The sequence below is a fragment of the Canis lupus genome, chromosome 15, assembly GCF_003254725.2.
Source record: "Canis lupus dingo isolate Sandy chromosome 15, ASM325472v2, whole genome shotgun sequence".
NCBI lineage: Eukaryota > Metazoa > Chordata > Mammalia > Carnivora > Canidae > Canis > Canis lupus.
The window spans coordinates 6,289,092-6,305,204 of record NC_064257.1 but is presented as its reverse complement, the minus strand read 5'-3'; the positions used below and the strand labels follow the sequence as shown (position 1 = coordinate 6,305,204).

The following is a 16,113-nucleotide window of genomic DNA, read 5'->3' as shown; positions in this document are numbered from 1 at the left end:
TTCGATCCCGAGTCTCCAGGATCGCGCCCTGGGCCAAAGGCAGGCGCCAAACCGCTGCGCCACCCAGGGATCCTTAAAGTCTTGTTCCTTTTTTTTTTTTTTTTTTTTTAAAGTCTTGTTCCTTAATACTCCTTTCCCGTGCTAAGTTGTACGGCCCTCCCCACCGCCAGGGTCGTCGCCCCCGGACTTGGGAGTGATCCTATAGTGGTCGCTTGACCGCTTTCGGAGGGGGCGGGGCAGGGGGGGGCTCGGCCGGGGCGGGGCGCGGGGGGGGGATGCTCCGCCGGGGCGGGGGTTGCTGGGGCGGGGCGGGGGGGTGCGCTGTGCCTCAGCCGGCGGCAGGCCCGGGCCCGGCGCTCCCGAGCGGCCGCGCTGCAGGTAGGCTCCCGCCCAGGTAAGCGCCACTGCCTCGGGAAGGCTCCGCCCGGCGCGGGGTAGCGCCGACTGCGGCTCCCCAGGGTCGTCTCCGGCCGGCACGCCCCGCCCAGGCCCGGCCCCGGCCCCGCCCCCGCCCCTCCCCGCGGCCCGCAGCGACGTCGCAGCCGCACGGCTCGGGGCGGAGGGCGCGGCGGGGGCGGCGGAAGTGACGGCAGCGGGCTTCCGGGGGCGGCCCCCGGCGAGGTCGGCGGCGGCGCCGCAGTCGTGGAGGGGCCGCGGGAGCGGACGCGGCGGCGGGCGGCGCGCCTTCCCACGGGGCTGTCCCGGCCGCCTCCCGCTTCGCCCTCCGCCCGCCGGGTCGCGCGCTGCCTCCCCGCGGCGGCCGTCCCCGAGGAGCGCTCATCGCCGCCCGCCGGCAGGCCCGGCGTCCGCGTCGCCCCTGCGCTGCCTCCGCGCCCCCAGCGGCGGGCGCCCTTCTCGGCCGAAGCACCCCCCCAGCTCCATGAATGGAAATCGGCTCCGCAGGTGAGCGAGCCGCGGCTGCCGGGCGGGCGGGGCGGGAGGAGCCCCGGAGCCCCGGAGCGCGCGGTCGTCCCCCTCCCCGCCCCCTCCGTCCCCGCGCAGCCCCGCCGCGGGTCCCGGGCCCGGAGGACGCGAAGCTGCGCGGAGGGCGGGACGGCGGGGGGCGCCGCTGGCAGCGTCGTGCTTCGGGGTCCTCCCGCGAGCAGGCGGGCTTCGGCGTCGCCTTCGCTGCTCGGGCGGCCGGCGTGCGGGGTGCGCGTCCCGCGGAGCCGCGGGGCAGCGGGAGCCCGGGGCGGACCCGGCCGAGGGCGAGGTCACGGCCCGGCCGCAGCTCCTTCCGGCCGCCGCCTCCGGCCCCCGGGCCCGCATCCCGCTCCCGCGGCGACGTGGATCCGCGAGCTGCTGCTCGGACTCCCTCCGCCTTCCCTGGTCCCCGGAGAAGACTCTCCTATTCCGGGAGTTCTGGAAATTAAAACAACCTGCTCTCTCTCCTCTTGGGAAAACGGCAGTTTTTGAGAAAATCTGCAACATGGGCAGTACTTGCCTTGGGGGAAATAAATAAATAAATAAATAAATAAATAAATAAATAAATAAATAAGCAAGCAAGCACTTTTTTTACGATTTTAAAGTAACTAGGAGACACAAAGTAGCTGTTACATAATGACCTGCTTCCCAAAAAATCATACTTATAACGTGGTAGATTTGGAAGTACGCTTCATCCAGACGGTAACACATAAGTTGATTTTTGGAATATTGAGGTGGGGACGGGCTGTCTCGTTGCTGATGGAGATCTCAAGTTCCTGAATTTCACGTGTCGTTTTGCTAGTCTGGGAGGTATTTGAATATAAGAAAAAGTTAAGTGATAAAGGAGATCGGTGACCTAAAGATAATGAGGGGTTTCGTTGATTAAGTTAAGAAGTGTAATTGTCAAAAAAAAAAAAAAAAAGAAGTGTAATTGTCATTAGATGCAAACAGCGCTCAATTTGTAGCGGGGAGGGGGGGCGGGAATGGGGCGAGGAGATTATTGCAAGGTTTACATGAAATTTTTTCTAATCAGTTTCTTCTGTTTCTCTTTTGCATTCTTTTTTCTGTCATCTTCATATTTTCTTTAAAAGGGATACTTTATAGATTGTGAAGTTTTATTAATTTTTTTCTTAAAGTTACTTTTTTTTTTTTAAGATTTTATTTATTTATTCATGAGACACAGAGAGAGGCAGAGACACGGGCAGAGGGAGATGCAGGCTCCACGCAGGGAGCCCGATGGGGGACTCGATCCTGGGACTCCAGGATCACGCCCTGGTCCAAAGGCAGGTGCTAAACTGCTGAGCCACCCAGGGATCCCCGAGCTTGTGAAGTTTTAGATTTTCATTTGTTTATCATTGATTTGTATATTTCTGAAACTGTGCCCTGCCTTTGTCTTTTAGTTGTGTACCATACTTTTGAGTGAATAGGATGATCTAGGGCTATAGGTGACTTTTACATAACTGTCCTGTTATCAGGCCTGGAAAGCAAAACATGAAAATTAAACACTTTATTAATTACCCTAAGACTTTTAAAGATAGTTCAAAAAAATTTTTAAGTGTTTTTCACCTTTGGGTTTTTTGTATGAAATTATGGCCCAAGGTATGGACAACATCCTCAAAAATATTTCTGAAGTCCAGTCGCCTGGCCAACTGGTCCAACTAGCCAAGTGTGATTCAGTAAACACTCCAGTGAGTTCTTGAGCTATAGATAAGTCTTACGTCTTCTTTTTGCATGTGCCATTGCTGAAATATATACACATTTAACTATCTTCACATCTGGGGAGGTAGAATTAGATAATATCGACCGTATGCTTAGACCTCTTGAAACTCAAAGTTTGCTCTTCAATGCAGTTCATACATGATTAATCTAATAATGGAGATAAAGTATAATATGGCTCAGAATTGTCATCATCAAAAACAAAGTTTCCATTCTTCCTGGGTCTTATGTGTAATTGTTAATGCTGCACGTGTAACTGAAAGCATAGTTGGGTAAAATACACAACTAAGTTTTAAATCAAGAGTTTGAGAGGTAAAGAGGGGGGGTGCCTGCCTGGTTCAGTCTTTGGAGCGTGAGGCTTTTGATTTCAGGGTTGTGAGTTGGAGCCCCATGTTGGATGTGGAGATTACTTAAAAATAAAACATAAAAAAAATAGGTCCATATTTAGGTTTAAAATATTTTAGACATGGGGGTGCCTGGTTGGCTCATTGGTAGAGCCTGTGACTTTTGAACTCAGTTCTGAGTTTGAACCCCACTTTGGGTGCAGAGATTTCTTAAAAACATCTTCTTAGACATAAATGTTTTGATAGTCTATTGAGTAAATGTTGGATCTTTGCTCCAATTTGGTTCTAAGGTTTTGGTTTGTGTGTGGAAAGTCTTAGGTATTACCTTATGACAGGCTATTTTAAATACTAGTTCTTAGGAAGATAAATAGGAAACTTACATTTATTTACATGGGGGGACTTGGACTTTGGATACAAATGCTATGTTAATTGTTTCTGGGTGAATCATTACTAAAAATGAATATTTGTCCATTTTTGCATGTAATATTTTAAGTGATTTTTTAGGGTGTCCTGTTCATTGTACTGATTTAGAACTGGGTGAACTGGGCAGCCCTGGTGGCTTAGTGGTTTAGAGCCGCCTTCAGCCCAGGGTGTGATCCTGGAGATCCAAGATCGAGTCCCATGTCAGGCTCCTTGCATGGAGCCTGCTTCTCCCTCTGCCTGTGTCTCTGCCTCTCTCTCTGTCTCTAATAAATAAATAAAATCTTAAAAAAAAAAAAAAAAAAGAACTGCGTAAACTTTAACCAGAAAAGCTAGCACAATTGGTTTTTAAATATAACAATAGTTTTTCATCTGTGCCTGTGACTCTTTAGTTAGGAAAACTTCTTTTTTTTTTTTTTAATTTTTATTTATTTATGATAGTCACAGAGAGAGAGAGAGAAAGAGAGAGGCAGAGGGAGAAGCAGGCTCCATGCACCGGGAGCCCGACATGGGACTCGATCCCGGGTCTCCAGGATCGCGCCCTGGGCCAAAGGCAGGCGCCAAACCGCTGCGCCACCCAGGGATCCCCTAGTTAGGAAAACTTCTAATGAAATTCTGGTTGTTTTTTTTTATAGTTTAGTTACAATTGGACTAAAAGTATTTGTTTTAATTCCAAATAAAGTGTGAATGGAAGCTGCAGAAACATTCATTAGGATATCACTTCTCCTTTGTAGCAGGGTTTTAGGACCTATTCTATAGGTATTTTTAGGTGTAGTTAGACTACTGTTTAAGGGAGAAGGAATTGTACTTACCTGCCAAGGAAGAAAAACATTTGCTTTTACTTGAAATTAATGATGTGCAAAGTGGTTTGATAACCTTTGGTCGCAGTCTTATACAGTGTTGCAGGAGTAAATAGACCATGTTTCTTAGTGATACTCTTAAATTCATGTTGGGATCTGCAAAGTGATTTCAAGGCTCTGGATTTTTTTAAATACTAAAAATCTAGGGTTGCCTGGTTGGCTCAGTCCATCAAACATCTGAGTCTTAGCTCAGGTCGCGGTCTCAGGGTCCTGAGTTCAAACTTCATGTTAGGCTCCATGCATGGAGAATAAAAAAAAACTAGAAAATAATAGAATAGAAAATAAAATCATAGAATAAAAAAACTAGAAAAAAATAATAGAATTAAAAAACTAGAAAAAAAATCATTTGAGAACAAGTTTCAAAGAAACAGAAGTTGCATATATGAAATTAAGTTTGAATGAGATGAATAAAGTATTTAATCTTTTAGTATTTTAGTGCTTAATCTTTTTTAAATCACTTTGGAATATAAGTTTTCTCACTTGTGGATTTTTGTCTTGAAGAAAAAATTGTCAAAATGCTTCTCTGTCTACAGGGCATGAATTTTGAACACGCAAAAGGTTTTTCTACTTGGTTGCCACTTAAATTTTAACTTGTGCTGTTCTTGAGTGGCCATCATGACTTTTTTTCCTGATATTTGCTGCTCTTGACTAGCAGTGGGACTTAAAAATATGCAAGATTATTTTGATTTTTGTTTTAGAATTTAATTTCTCTTACAGCGCTGGAAATTTTTTTCCCTGAGGGAAAATTGAAAAGGAGGCAAGAAACAATTTTGTTCTTCTAAACAAAGACTTAAAGGAGAAAAAGAACATATAGGTAACCCTGAAATGTAATTTGAGTAATGTAATGAAGACTTTTAAAATCATGTTAGCCATGTTTCCATCATCCTGATCACTCTTTAAGTTTTTAAGCCAGGTTTCAAACTAGTAAATTTCTTTATTAAAATAATAATAAGGAATTAAGTAATTTAAGAAAGCTGCTAGAATGAAATGATTTCGAGATATTCCTTCCTTTTGCTCTTTTTGGAGAATTTTATGTACTAAGTTGGTAACTTAGATTTAGTTTATATTCATTTATGTTTTCCAGTGGGAACATTGTGTTTATTTGGTTCTATAAGCCAGGCTGATAGCATGCAGAGACCTGGGGCCCTGTAGAGGGGACATTTCCTGGAAGAGTTCTCTGTCGTATATGGGAAAACTGTAGTTCAGAATACAGTTCTTGCTAAACTGTCATAAACTGTCGTATTTTAATTGATACTGTTTTCTAGTTTTTTCATATAGCAGCCATCGTGTTTCACATAGATCTTTATAGTCTAAATATTTGAGAGTCTATCTGAAAGATAAAATAATTAAATATTTTGTTAATCTAACAAAACACCTTTTAATATTTAAAACTTGGGATATAGAATAATTTATAAGGTTTTTTTTTTTGATAGATGGGGGAATAAGGCAAGTAATAGTTCATTTTCTGAGAAGATAAAACTAAAAATACAATTTATTTAAGAATAGTATCCTTTCCTAACCTATATAGTCTCAGTTTGTTGGGGTAAATAGCATTCACCAGACATTCCTACTTCTAATTCAGTTGTCTAGGATACCCAATAGACCCCCATTCTTGGCTCATTAACAAAACAGATGTGAGAAAGAATATTGTGTGGTTTTTCAACCATAATGGTTATGCTGTTAGGATACATGAACAGCCTTTCTGTATTTAGAGTTTCTGTAGTTTTCTGCCATTATCTGTGTTAATATTAATAACTTTCTTTGGCTACCGTTGCTTAAAAAAAAGACTATTGAGATTTAGCAAAACCATGTCACATAACTGTTATTTTCTTTTAATGTGGGCTTTTTGTCTTTTGGTTACAATAAAAAATTGTTTACATTATTCTGAAGTAATAGTGAAGTAATTTGGAGGAATTTTTTGTTTTGAATTAGCCAGGTTTTTTTTTCTACGTTTGTTACTGAATTGTCAAGTTCTCGAGAAATTAGAAGCTATCTGTACAATACTAACATGGAATATTTTTATGTTTTTCACTCATGAAAGAAATTTTGCAAGAAAATGTTCTCAACTGTAGGCTTATATAATACTGTTTTTGAGTTATCACCAGTGCTTGATTTTTTAAAAATATTTTATTTATTTGATAGATCACGAGCAGGGGGGAGGGGTAGAGGGAGAAGCAGGCTTCCTGCTGAGTAGGGAACCTGGTGCAGGGTTCGATCTCAGGACTCTGGGATCGTGACCTGAGCTTCATGAAGGCAGACGCTTAACCAACTGAGCCACTCAGCACCTACCCAATACTTGATATTTTAAGTGATTTCTAAATCTTCTAACAAAAGAAGTTCATTAATGTATTGAAATTTTTTAAAAAGCTTTCAAAGAATAGATTGCAAAATGGGCTTATATCTTAGCAATTAAGTCTTCCTTTTTTTAAAAGAAACTTCTGGTTTCTAAATTAAGACTTGATTTCTGTCTGTATGTTTAACATAAAAGTGGCATTACTTTAAAATTACTCAAAATTTTCCTAAAATTTTTGCTTGGCTGACCAAAGTTTTTCAGAAGTTAGCCCACCTTTAATTATGAAGTAAATCTCAAGGCATTTCTGTAGTGCGGGACCTCTTTGGGTAGCGTGCTCTCTGGTTTGCAAGGAGCAAAATGCCTTTCTAACAATTACTCCCCTGGGGCAGCCCCGGTGGCCCAGTGGTTTAGCGACACCTCAGCCCAGGGCGTGAAACTGGAGACCCAGGATCAAGTCCCGCACTGGAATCCCCGCAGGGAGCCTGCTTCTCCCTCTGTCTATGTCTCTACCTCTCTCGGTGTCTGTCATGAATAAATAAAATCTTTAAACAAAACAAAACAATTGTTCCCCAGTACTGCCATCTGAGAAATTTTACCCTCAGCAGGCTGAATTTCTACAAGGGATTATTTGGCTATAGTGAAATAATAAATGTAATATGGTAATAAGTGTGCTGTTTGTACAGGTTCATTGAATGAATACGTAGAACTAGTAGGCGGGAGGTTACTAAAATTTCATGCTGATGTTTACTGCTTATCCTTGTAAGTTCATGTAGTAAACAGATGTTTTATTATGTCAAAGTTTGAAGCCATACAATATATTTTCCAAAACAAAAAACAAATTTTTTCCTTGGTATAAAAACACTTATTTATTGTTTTTAAAAAGCAAACAATAGAGTAAAGTAGAAAGTGAAGGGGTGCCTGGTTGATGCAGTGGGTTAAGCCTCCAACTCTTGGTTTCAGCTCAGGTCCTGATCTCAGGGTTCTGAGATCAGGCCTCATGATGGGCTCCTTGCTCAGCGTGGAGCCTGCTTGTGACTTTCTCTCCCTCTGCCCTTTCCCTTGCATGCTCTTACTGTCTCTCACATGAATACATAAATCTTAAAAAAAAAAAAATAAAGTGGAAAGTGAAAATAATATCCCATGCTCTGGATAAAATCATTGCTAATTATTTTGTCTGTCTTCCCAGACATCCATCCATCTCTCCATCCATCATTAATTGTTTTTTTTTTTTTTCATTGTTTTTAACCTGCTTTTTCTACTTAGTAAAGTGTCCTGGACATTTTTTCCATAATAATACTTACATTTTTACGGCACTGTGATGATCTTTACTCAGTGCCTATTTAATCAGTCACATTGATGGTGGTTTAGGTTTCTTTATTATTTTTCATTGTAAATAAAACTTTGCTAAGTATCCGTGTGTGTGTGTGTGTGTGTGTGTGTGTGTTGCCCTAATTCCTAGAAGTAGAATTGTTGAAACAAGATGTATTCCATAAATATTGGAGGAGAAGTTCCCAGTGAAAATCTACTATTTTCATAATAGGCAATAGTATATGCTATCGTTGATTTATCCACTGTTTTTCATCGTTCATTTGCTGTAGGCCATTATTTAGCTTGGGACTCAAAAAACTAATACAAGTTAGATGTTAGATCCCTGAATAACATAACATCCTGTGAATGTATATTGTTTTATGTTCGAAGTTTAATGTGGTCAGTTGATACTAGCCAGTACTTACTATAACTACTGAAAGAAACATTTGAGGTGGAGAGAAGTTCCAGATAGTGCTTTGTATTTCCGTGTAATTATATCTTCAAATCTAGTGGGCAGTATATGTATTTGTTAAATAACTGAAATATGCTTCATGGGAGTATAATTTGTTGCATTGACAGAATTGCTTCATTAATTTATATTAAAGTATTTTTTGGATACTTAAACTTGATGATGATTTTATAATAACGATAGTTTGTTACATTGCTTATTCATGAAACAATTTTGGTTTTTTGCCAGTTTGTATAAATAGCACCCGACAAAATGATGGGGAAAAAATTGGCAGTGTGATATAGTGTACAAAGCATGGGTTTTAGAGACAAATCTGGCTCTCAGATTAACTGACTTGATAATGATGTGTCATTGTAGATTCAGTGATTGTAACAAATGTACCACTTGGGTGTGGGGATGTGGATTGGGAGGCTCTGGGGATGTGTGGGCAGGAGGCATATTTACCGTCTGCTTGATTTTGCTGTGAACCTAAAACTGCTCTTAAAAAAAAAAAAAAAAGCCTAGGGGTGCCTGGGTGGCTCAGTTGAGCATCTTGGTTTTGGCTGGTCATGATCTCAGGGTCATGAGATTGAGCCCTACATCAGGCTCCTAGCTCAGTGCAGAGATGGCCTCAGAAATTCTCTTCCTCTCCCTTCTGTTCTTCGCTCTGCTTGTGCACGCCCATGTACACATGTTCCCTCTTGCTCTCTCTCACTTTCTCAAATAAATAAATAAATAAATAAATAAATAAATAAATAATTAAATAAAAATACATTTAAAAAAAAGTTTATTTAAAAAGTTAACTGTGACTTTGAGTGGTACATTTAATCTTCCTTAACTTTAATTTCCTTGTTGTACAATGGGATGGTAAGAGTTTAAGTATGCAAAGGAAATGGCACTTCTTTTCTTATTTCTTAAGACTTTTGTAATAGAGAATTGAAGATACTTACAAATAGGCAGAATTATGTAATAAGCTACCACGTACCCATCACCCAAACCTAACAATCATAAACTCATATCCAATTGTGTCCCTTCTAATGTCCCGTCCCTTGTATTTTTTTGAAGCATATTCTACTCATAATACTGTTTCATTCATAAATAGCTACTGAGTATTTACAAAAGATACAGGCTCTTTACATAAACCATAGTACCATTATCACAGCAAAATAATAATTATTGTTGATATCAAACATCTAATGTTCAAACTTCTACTTAGCTGTACTTTTTTCTAATTTGCCCTTTATTTTCATTTTTGAGTTCAGATCCAAATAAATTTCACACGTTATGATTGTCTTTTTAAAATTCCAGTACAGTTAATATACACACTGTTACGTTAATTTCATGTGTACAGTATAATGATTCAACAATCCTATACATTACTCAGTGCTCATCATGGTAAGTGTGTTCCTAATCCCCTTTACGTATTTCACCTATCCCTTACTCTCCTCCCCTCTGGTAACCATCAGTTCTCTATATTGAAAAGTCTGTCTCTCTTTTTCATTTGTTTTGTTTCTTAAATTCCTCATATATGTAAAGTATGGCATTTGTCTTTCTCTGACTAATGTATTTCACTTAGCATTATATTCTCTAGATCTGTCCATGTTGTTGCAATGGCAAGATTTCATTCTTTTTTATGGCTAATATTCCATTGTGTGTGTGTGTTTGTGTGTGTGCGTATATATTCCCCTTCTTTTTTTTTTTTTTTAAACCTTTCTTTTTTTTTTAAGATTTATTTATGATAGACACAGAGAGAAGGAGAGAGAGAGGCAGAGACACAGGAGGAGGGAGAAGCAGGCTCCATGCTGGGAGCCCGACGTGGGACTCGATCCCGGGACTCCAGGATCACGCCCTGGGCCAAAGGCAGGCGCCAAACCACTGAGCCACCCAGGGATCCGCCATTCCCCTTCTTTTTTATGCGTTCGTGATTGCTATGTCTTTTAAGTGCTTTTTTAATCTAAGTTTTCTGTCCTTTTATCCTATGCAGTTTATGGATTGTTTGTTCTTTTAGAGTTATCACAGTCTGGATTTTGCTGGTTCCATCTTCATTGTGTGATTTAACATGTTCCTTTCAATTTACTGTTAACTGCTAGGACTTAAAGTCTTGATCACATGCAGGGGGGATTCTTTTCAGACTTACTCCAGTGAAGTTTTGGTTCCCACTACTTTGCTGAAATTGCTCTTTTTTTTTTTTTTTAAAGATTTTATTCATTTATTCATGAGAGACACAGAGAGAGAGAGTCAGAGGCACAGGCAAAGGAAGAAGCAGGCTCCCCTTGGGGAGCCTGATGTGGGAGTCGATCCCAGGACCCCGGGATCACTCCCTGAGCCAAAGGCAGACACTAAACCACTGAGCCACCCAGGTGCCCTGAAATTGCTCTTATCAACATCAGTATAGAGTTAGCTAAACTCAGTAGTCAATTCCCAAATCTTCATTTTATTTGACCTTATTTAAGTTGCTTCCTTCTTGAAACATTTTTTTAGATTGATTTATTTTTTAGAGAGTAAGATACAAAAGCACAAGTAGGAGGGGCAGAGGGAGAGGGAGAGAGAGAATCTCAAGCAGACTCTACACTGAGTGCTTAGCCTGATGTGGGGCTCTTATCTCATGACACTAAGATCATGACCTGAGCTGAAACCAAGAGTTGCAAACTTAATCCACTCTGCCACCTAGGCACCCTGAAACATTCTTTTTTCACTTTTTCCTCGGTACCACTCTTTCCAGGTTCTTCTCAACCTTACTGGATATCACTTTTTTTGCCTCCTTTATTATGCCCTCTTCATTTCCCCAATCTCTGAACATTGGGAGTATCCCAGGGCTTAGAGTTCTTCTGTTTCCTACCACAGTTTGGGTAATCTCCAGTCCAGTGGTTTCAAATAGCACTTGTATGCCCAGGACACTCACATTTATGACTCTAGCCTGGACCTCTCCCTTGAACTTTACACACATCTAATTGCCTACTAGACACCTCATTGTATAGATCCATCAAGCTTAGCATGTCCTAAAAATTTATTTCCTCTCCAAATTTGATCCTGAGTCCTTCCTAACTCAATAAATGACACTTCCGTTCTTTTAGTTGCTTAGACTGAAAACAAACATCCTTGAGAGATCTTTTCTCTCACACCACACACACACCCCCCTAATTCATAGCAGTTCCTATCAGGTCTACCTTATAAATGTTTTCCACATCAACATCACTCCCCCAAGTGCTACAACCCCATCCCTAGCCAATATTATACTTTGCTTGGACAATCAGCTAGCCTGCTAACTGGTCTCTCTGCCTGTACCTTTACATACAGTTTTTCATACAGCAGCCAGAGTGATTGTTTAAAAAAAAAAAAAATAAAATCATAATGCTTCTTGACATAGAACCCTTTGTTGGTTTTTATGTTTCAGAATACAATCCAAAGAACTCATTATGGTTTTCAAATCCCATATGATCTGATCTCCCATTATCTTCTGACCTCATCTCTTATTCTTTTCTTGCTCACTGTGGTCCAGGCATAGTGGTCTCTTTGCCGTTCTTCACCAAGCAAACTTCTGCTTTTTCCTCTAAACTTGATTTTCCCTCGGCCTGGAATGTTCTTCCAAATGCCCACATGACTCTTTTTCTCACTTCCTCTGTTTTCTGTCACCCTTTCATAGAGGTCTTTAACAAACCCGTCTAAAATTGTTAATGTTAATTTTCCAACCCTTCCTCTGTTTATCCCCTTAACATTTATTTTTGTGGGGGGATGAGAGGCAGAGGGGGAGGAAGAGAGAGGATCTAAAGTAGGCTTCATGTCCAGCACAGAGCTCCATGCGGGACTCAATCTCACAACCCTGAGATAACCTGAGCTGAAATAAGAGTCAGATGCTTAAGTGACTTAGCTACCCAGGTGCCCCTATCCCCTTACCGTATTTTATTTTTCTTTACAGCATTCAATACTACACGACTGGCAAAAAAAGAAATGCAATATAATCTACTCATCCAACCCTCCCATAAAAGCTTCTTGAAGATTAGCTCTTTATTAATATTTTTAAAATTATTCTTCACCTGGGCCTGAACAATGCTTGACAGTTGGAGGCAATGATTTGTTGAACAGATTAATGAGTCAATGAATGAATGATTTAGTGAATGATAGACTTTCAGCAGATGTTAGTTTGTAGTAGTATAATGGTATAATGAATGGTATAGTGTAACGGTTAAAAATGGAGGCTCCGAATCAAACTGACTAATTGAAAATCCTGGCTTTGCCATTTTCTAACTGTGAACATGTTTTTAAATCTTCCAACGCTTCAAGTTTTCTCAGTATAATATAGTACCTGCCTCAAAAGTTATGTTGCAAGAAATCACAAAATGTGTTTGAAATATTTAATAATAAAGGTAGGGGCGCCTGGTTGGCTCAGTTGGTTAAGTGCCAGACTCTTGACTTTGGCTCAGTCATGATCTCAGGGTTGTGGGATTGAACCTGACCTGGGGCTCCTACTCCATGGAGCCTGCTTGAGAGTCTGTCCTTCTCCCTCCTCCCTCTGCTCCTCCTACTTATGCATGAATGCTCTCTTGCTCTCTCTAAAATAAATCTTTAAAACATTTATTAGGGATCCCTGGGTGGCGTAGCGGTTTGGCGCCTGCCTTTGGCCCAGGGCGCGATCCTGGAGACCCGGGATCGAATCCCACATCGGGCTCCCAGTGCATGGAGCCTGCTTCTCCCTCTGCCTGTGTCTCTGCCTCTCTCTCTCTCTCTTTCTCTGTGACTATCATAAATAAATAAAAATTTTAAAAAAACATTTATTAATAAAGATAGCTATTGTTGTTAACATTCCTTACATATAAAGATGGAATATCCCCCCCCCCAATATATTAGGAACTACTTAAAGCAAATAGCTGACTTATTAATCTCTGTATCTATAAAAACTTGAACATAATAATTGTTGAATAAATTAAGTAGATAAATGACCTTTTATGTTTTTTATTTTCTTTTAAGTTTTATTCCCAGTTGGGGCTCAAACTCACCACCCTGAAATCAAGAGCCGCATGCTCCTCTGACTGAGCCAATCAGGTGCCCCATGCTTTTTTTTTTGTTGTTGTTGTTTTTTAATTACCTATAGGGGCAGTGAGTTTCATTAGAGAATGGGGTATATAGGAACATTACATATTAGTTTTAAGCCAATCTTGATAGTAATCATTTGTAAATAAAATAGCAGAAGGTTATTTTATTAACAAATAAAAGATATTTTAAAATTGTAACGCCTAATGCTAGAAAGGATAAGAGAGAGATCTTATGATATTAATGTGTTCATATGCTATTTGGCAGTAAGTATCAGGAGTCAGAAATACATTTCTGTTCATATCCTTTGATTTGGTATGTCTACTTCTGAAATTGATATGAAGGGAAAAAATTCTTTATGCCTGTTTCCCTCTCTACCTCCCCCCAAATACTAGGTGCTCAGTGCAGAGAAGTGCACTAAGTGTATTTTATGACCTGTTGTAGATGCCTGTTAATATTTGTTAAAGAGCTACATATTTTTTTTTATAGCTTAAAGCCAAGCACATCTAGAATGTATAGGTTTATCTCATTTTTAAAATAAGACAGCTGAACATACCTCAACATAATAATGTCTGTATGTGACAAGGCCACAACTACTATCCTACTCAACAGTAAAAAGCTGAAAATGTTTCTTGTAAGTTCAGGAAAAAGACAAAAATGCCAACCCTCGCCACTTTTATTCCATAGAGTACTAGAAGTACTAGCCAGAACAATTAGGCAAGAAGAAATAAAAGGCATCCTTCCTAAGAGGAAGAAGTAAAGATGTCACTATTTGCAGATGACATTACATATGTATAGAAAACCTGGAAGACCACCAAAAAACTATCCAGTCTAATATATGAATTCAGTGAAGTTGCAGGATGTGAAAGCAATATACAAAATTTGTTATACTTTGTATGCTTAGTAATCTAACAGAAAAAGAAATTAGGGATCCCTGGGTGGCGCAGCGGTTTAGCGCCTGCCTTTGGCCCAGGGCGCGATCCTGGAGACTCAGGATCAAATCCCACGTCGGGCTCCCGGTGCATGGAGCCTGCTTCTCCCTCTGCCTGTGTCTCTGCCCCTCTCTCTCTCTCTCTCTCTCTGTGACTATCATAAATAAATAAAAATTTAAAAAAAAAGAAATTAAGAAAAGTCTCATCTTCAACTGAATCAAAAAGAAGAAAATACCTAGAAATAAATTTAACCAAGGAGGTGAAAAACATGGATACTGAAAACTGTCAGACATTGATAAAAGAAACTGAAGACAACACAAATGGAAAGTGCTCTTGGATTAGAAAAATTAATATTGTAAAAATGCCATACTGCCTAAAGCAGTCTGCAGGTTCAGTACAATCTCTATCAAAATTCCATTGGCATTTTCCACAGAAATAGAACAAACAGTCCTAAAATTTGTGTTAAACCACAAAAGACCACAAAGAGCCAAGCAACTTTGAGAAAGAACAACAAAACTGGAGGAATCATGGTCCCTGATTTCAAACTATATTACAAAGTTGTGTTAATAAAACAGTATGGTATTGGCATAAAAATAGAAAAATGTTTCTATTTTTATGCCAACAAAAGAAAATTCCTTTCTTCTCTGCTCTCTTCCTTTGTCTTTGTGATTTTCTTTAATGGGCGCTTAGATTCTTTTCTTTTTATCTTTTGTATATCTACTGTAGGGTTTTGCTTTGTTGGTTACCATGAGGTTTCATGACTCCTTTTCTTTTCTTTCTTTTCTTTCTTTTTCTTTTCTTTTCTTCTTTTCTTTTTTCTTTTCTTTCTTTCCTTCTTTCTTTTTCTTTTTCTCTTTTCTTTTCTTTGTCTTGTCTATCACCAGCATAGTCACTCTGTTGATACTCAGCAGGCTTTAAAAAACTTGTGTGTGTACCCTGAACCTAATATACTCCATGTTAACTAACTTTAATTAAAACAAAAGCAAAAAAAAAAAAAAAAGCTTGTATGTATGATGTCTGATAGTCTACCAATTGCATTGGAGTGTAACTTGAAACTTTTCTTTATACGTTGTCTTGCTTTAAAAAAAAGTTGTAATGAGTTTGGGGAACATAGTGTAAACATTTGTTATATAAGAATAATTTGAAAAAATTACATTGAAAGATGTCTAAACATATTCTAAGTTTAGATTTTAAAAACCAAGACGTATTTTACAGGAAAAAAATCAGTTCTGTGGTATATGCCTGTAATTACCAGGCTAAAATGGAAGAGAGATGGAAACCTAGAGAAGTAATGACCATAAGAGCCACTTTTCCCCTGAGGGCATTTGCTGATCTTGGAAACTAAATTTTGATGCCTGAAAATGTAAAGTGAACAGAAATTAAAGTCCAGAGTCTGCACATGATGGAGAGTAGAATACAGGAGACCTTCTGTAGCATAAACTGGGCCCCTCAAATGCTGTATACTGAAGGTGAGAGTAATCTTGAAATGGATGATCCTCCCTGGAAGCTTAAACTATAATTTGAATTTAAGTTGCATTGGACCGGTAGTATTCCCAGGAACCTGATAGAAAGAAACAAATGCAAATCTTTTCTTAGGGAATATATCTTTATCCTAGTTCTCAAATTATTTCTACAAATTATTTTTCAGGATATACATGCTATCAGGATACCATGAGCAAGAAAGACAATAGACAGTGAAAACAAAATCACACTTCAGATATGGAAGCTATTGGTCGCAAATTAAAAAAACATTTATGAACAACTATATATTTTTTAAAGATTTTATTTATTTATATGAGAGGCAGGCAGAGCACAAGCAGGTGGAAGGGGCAGAAAGAGA

At 39.8% G+C, this 16,113-nt stretch overlaps 1 protein-coding gene and 1 long non-coding RNA gene across 3 annotated transcripts in view; one reads left to right on the top strand and one right to left on the bottom strand.

The window, feature by feature from the left end:
* Positions 1–598: 598 nt before the first annotated feature.
* The window catches only part of AGO3 (argonaute RISC catalytic component 3), a 120,234-nt gene continuing 104,719 nt past the window's right edge, over positions 599–16,113 (top strand). The window contains exon 1 of one of the 2 annotated variants that reach the window (XM_049094514.1): positions 599–903. In XM_049094514.1, the coding sequence (XP_048950471.1) occupies positions 885–903 (19 nt within the window). In that variant the 5' untranslated portion in view covers positions 599–884. The remainder of the gene's footprint in view (positions 904–16,113) is intronic. The other variant, XM_025419940.3, reaches the window with a different exon arrangement.
* Positions 15,114–16,113, bottom strand: part of LOC118350683 (uncharacterized) — a 65,734-nt gene continuing 64,734 nt past the window's right edge. The window contains exon 5 of the long non-coding RNA XR_007402508.1: positions 15,114–15,834. This is a non-coding gene — a long non-coding RNA (uncharacterized LOC118350683). The remainder of the gene's footprint in view (positions 15,835–16,113) is intronic.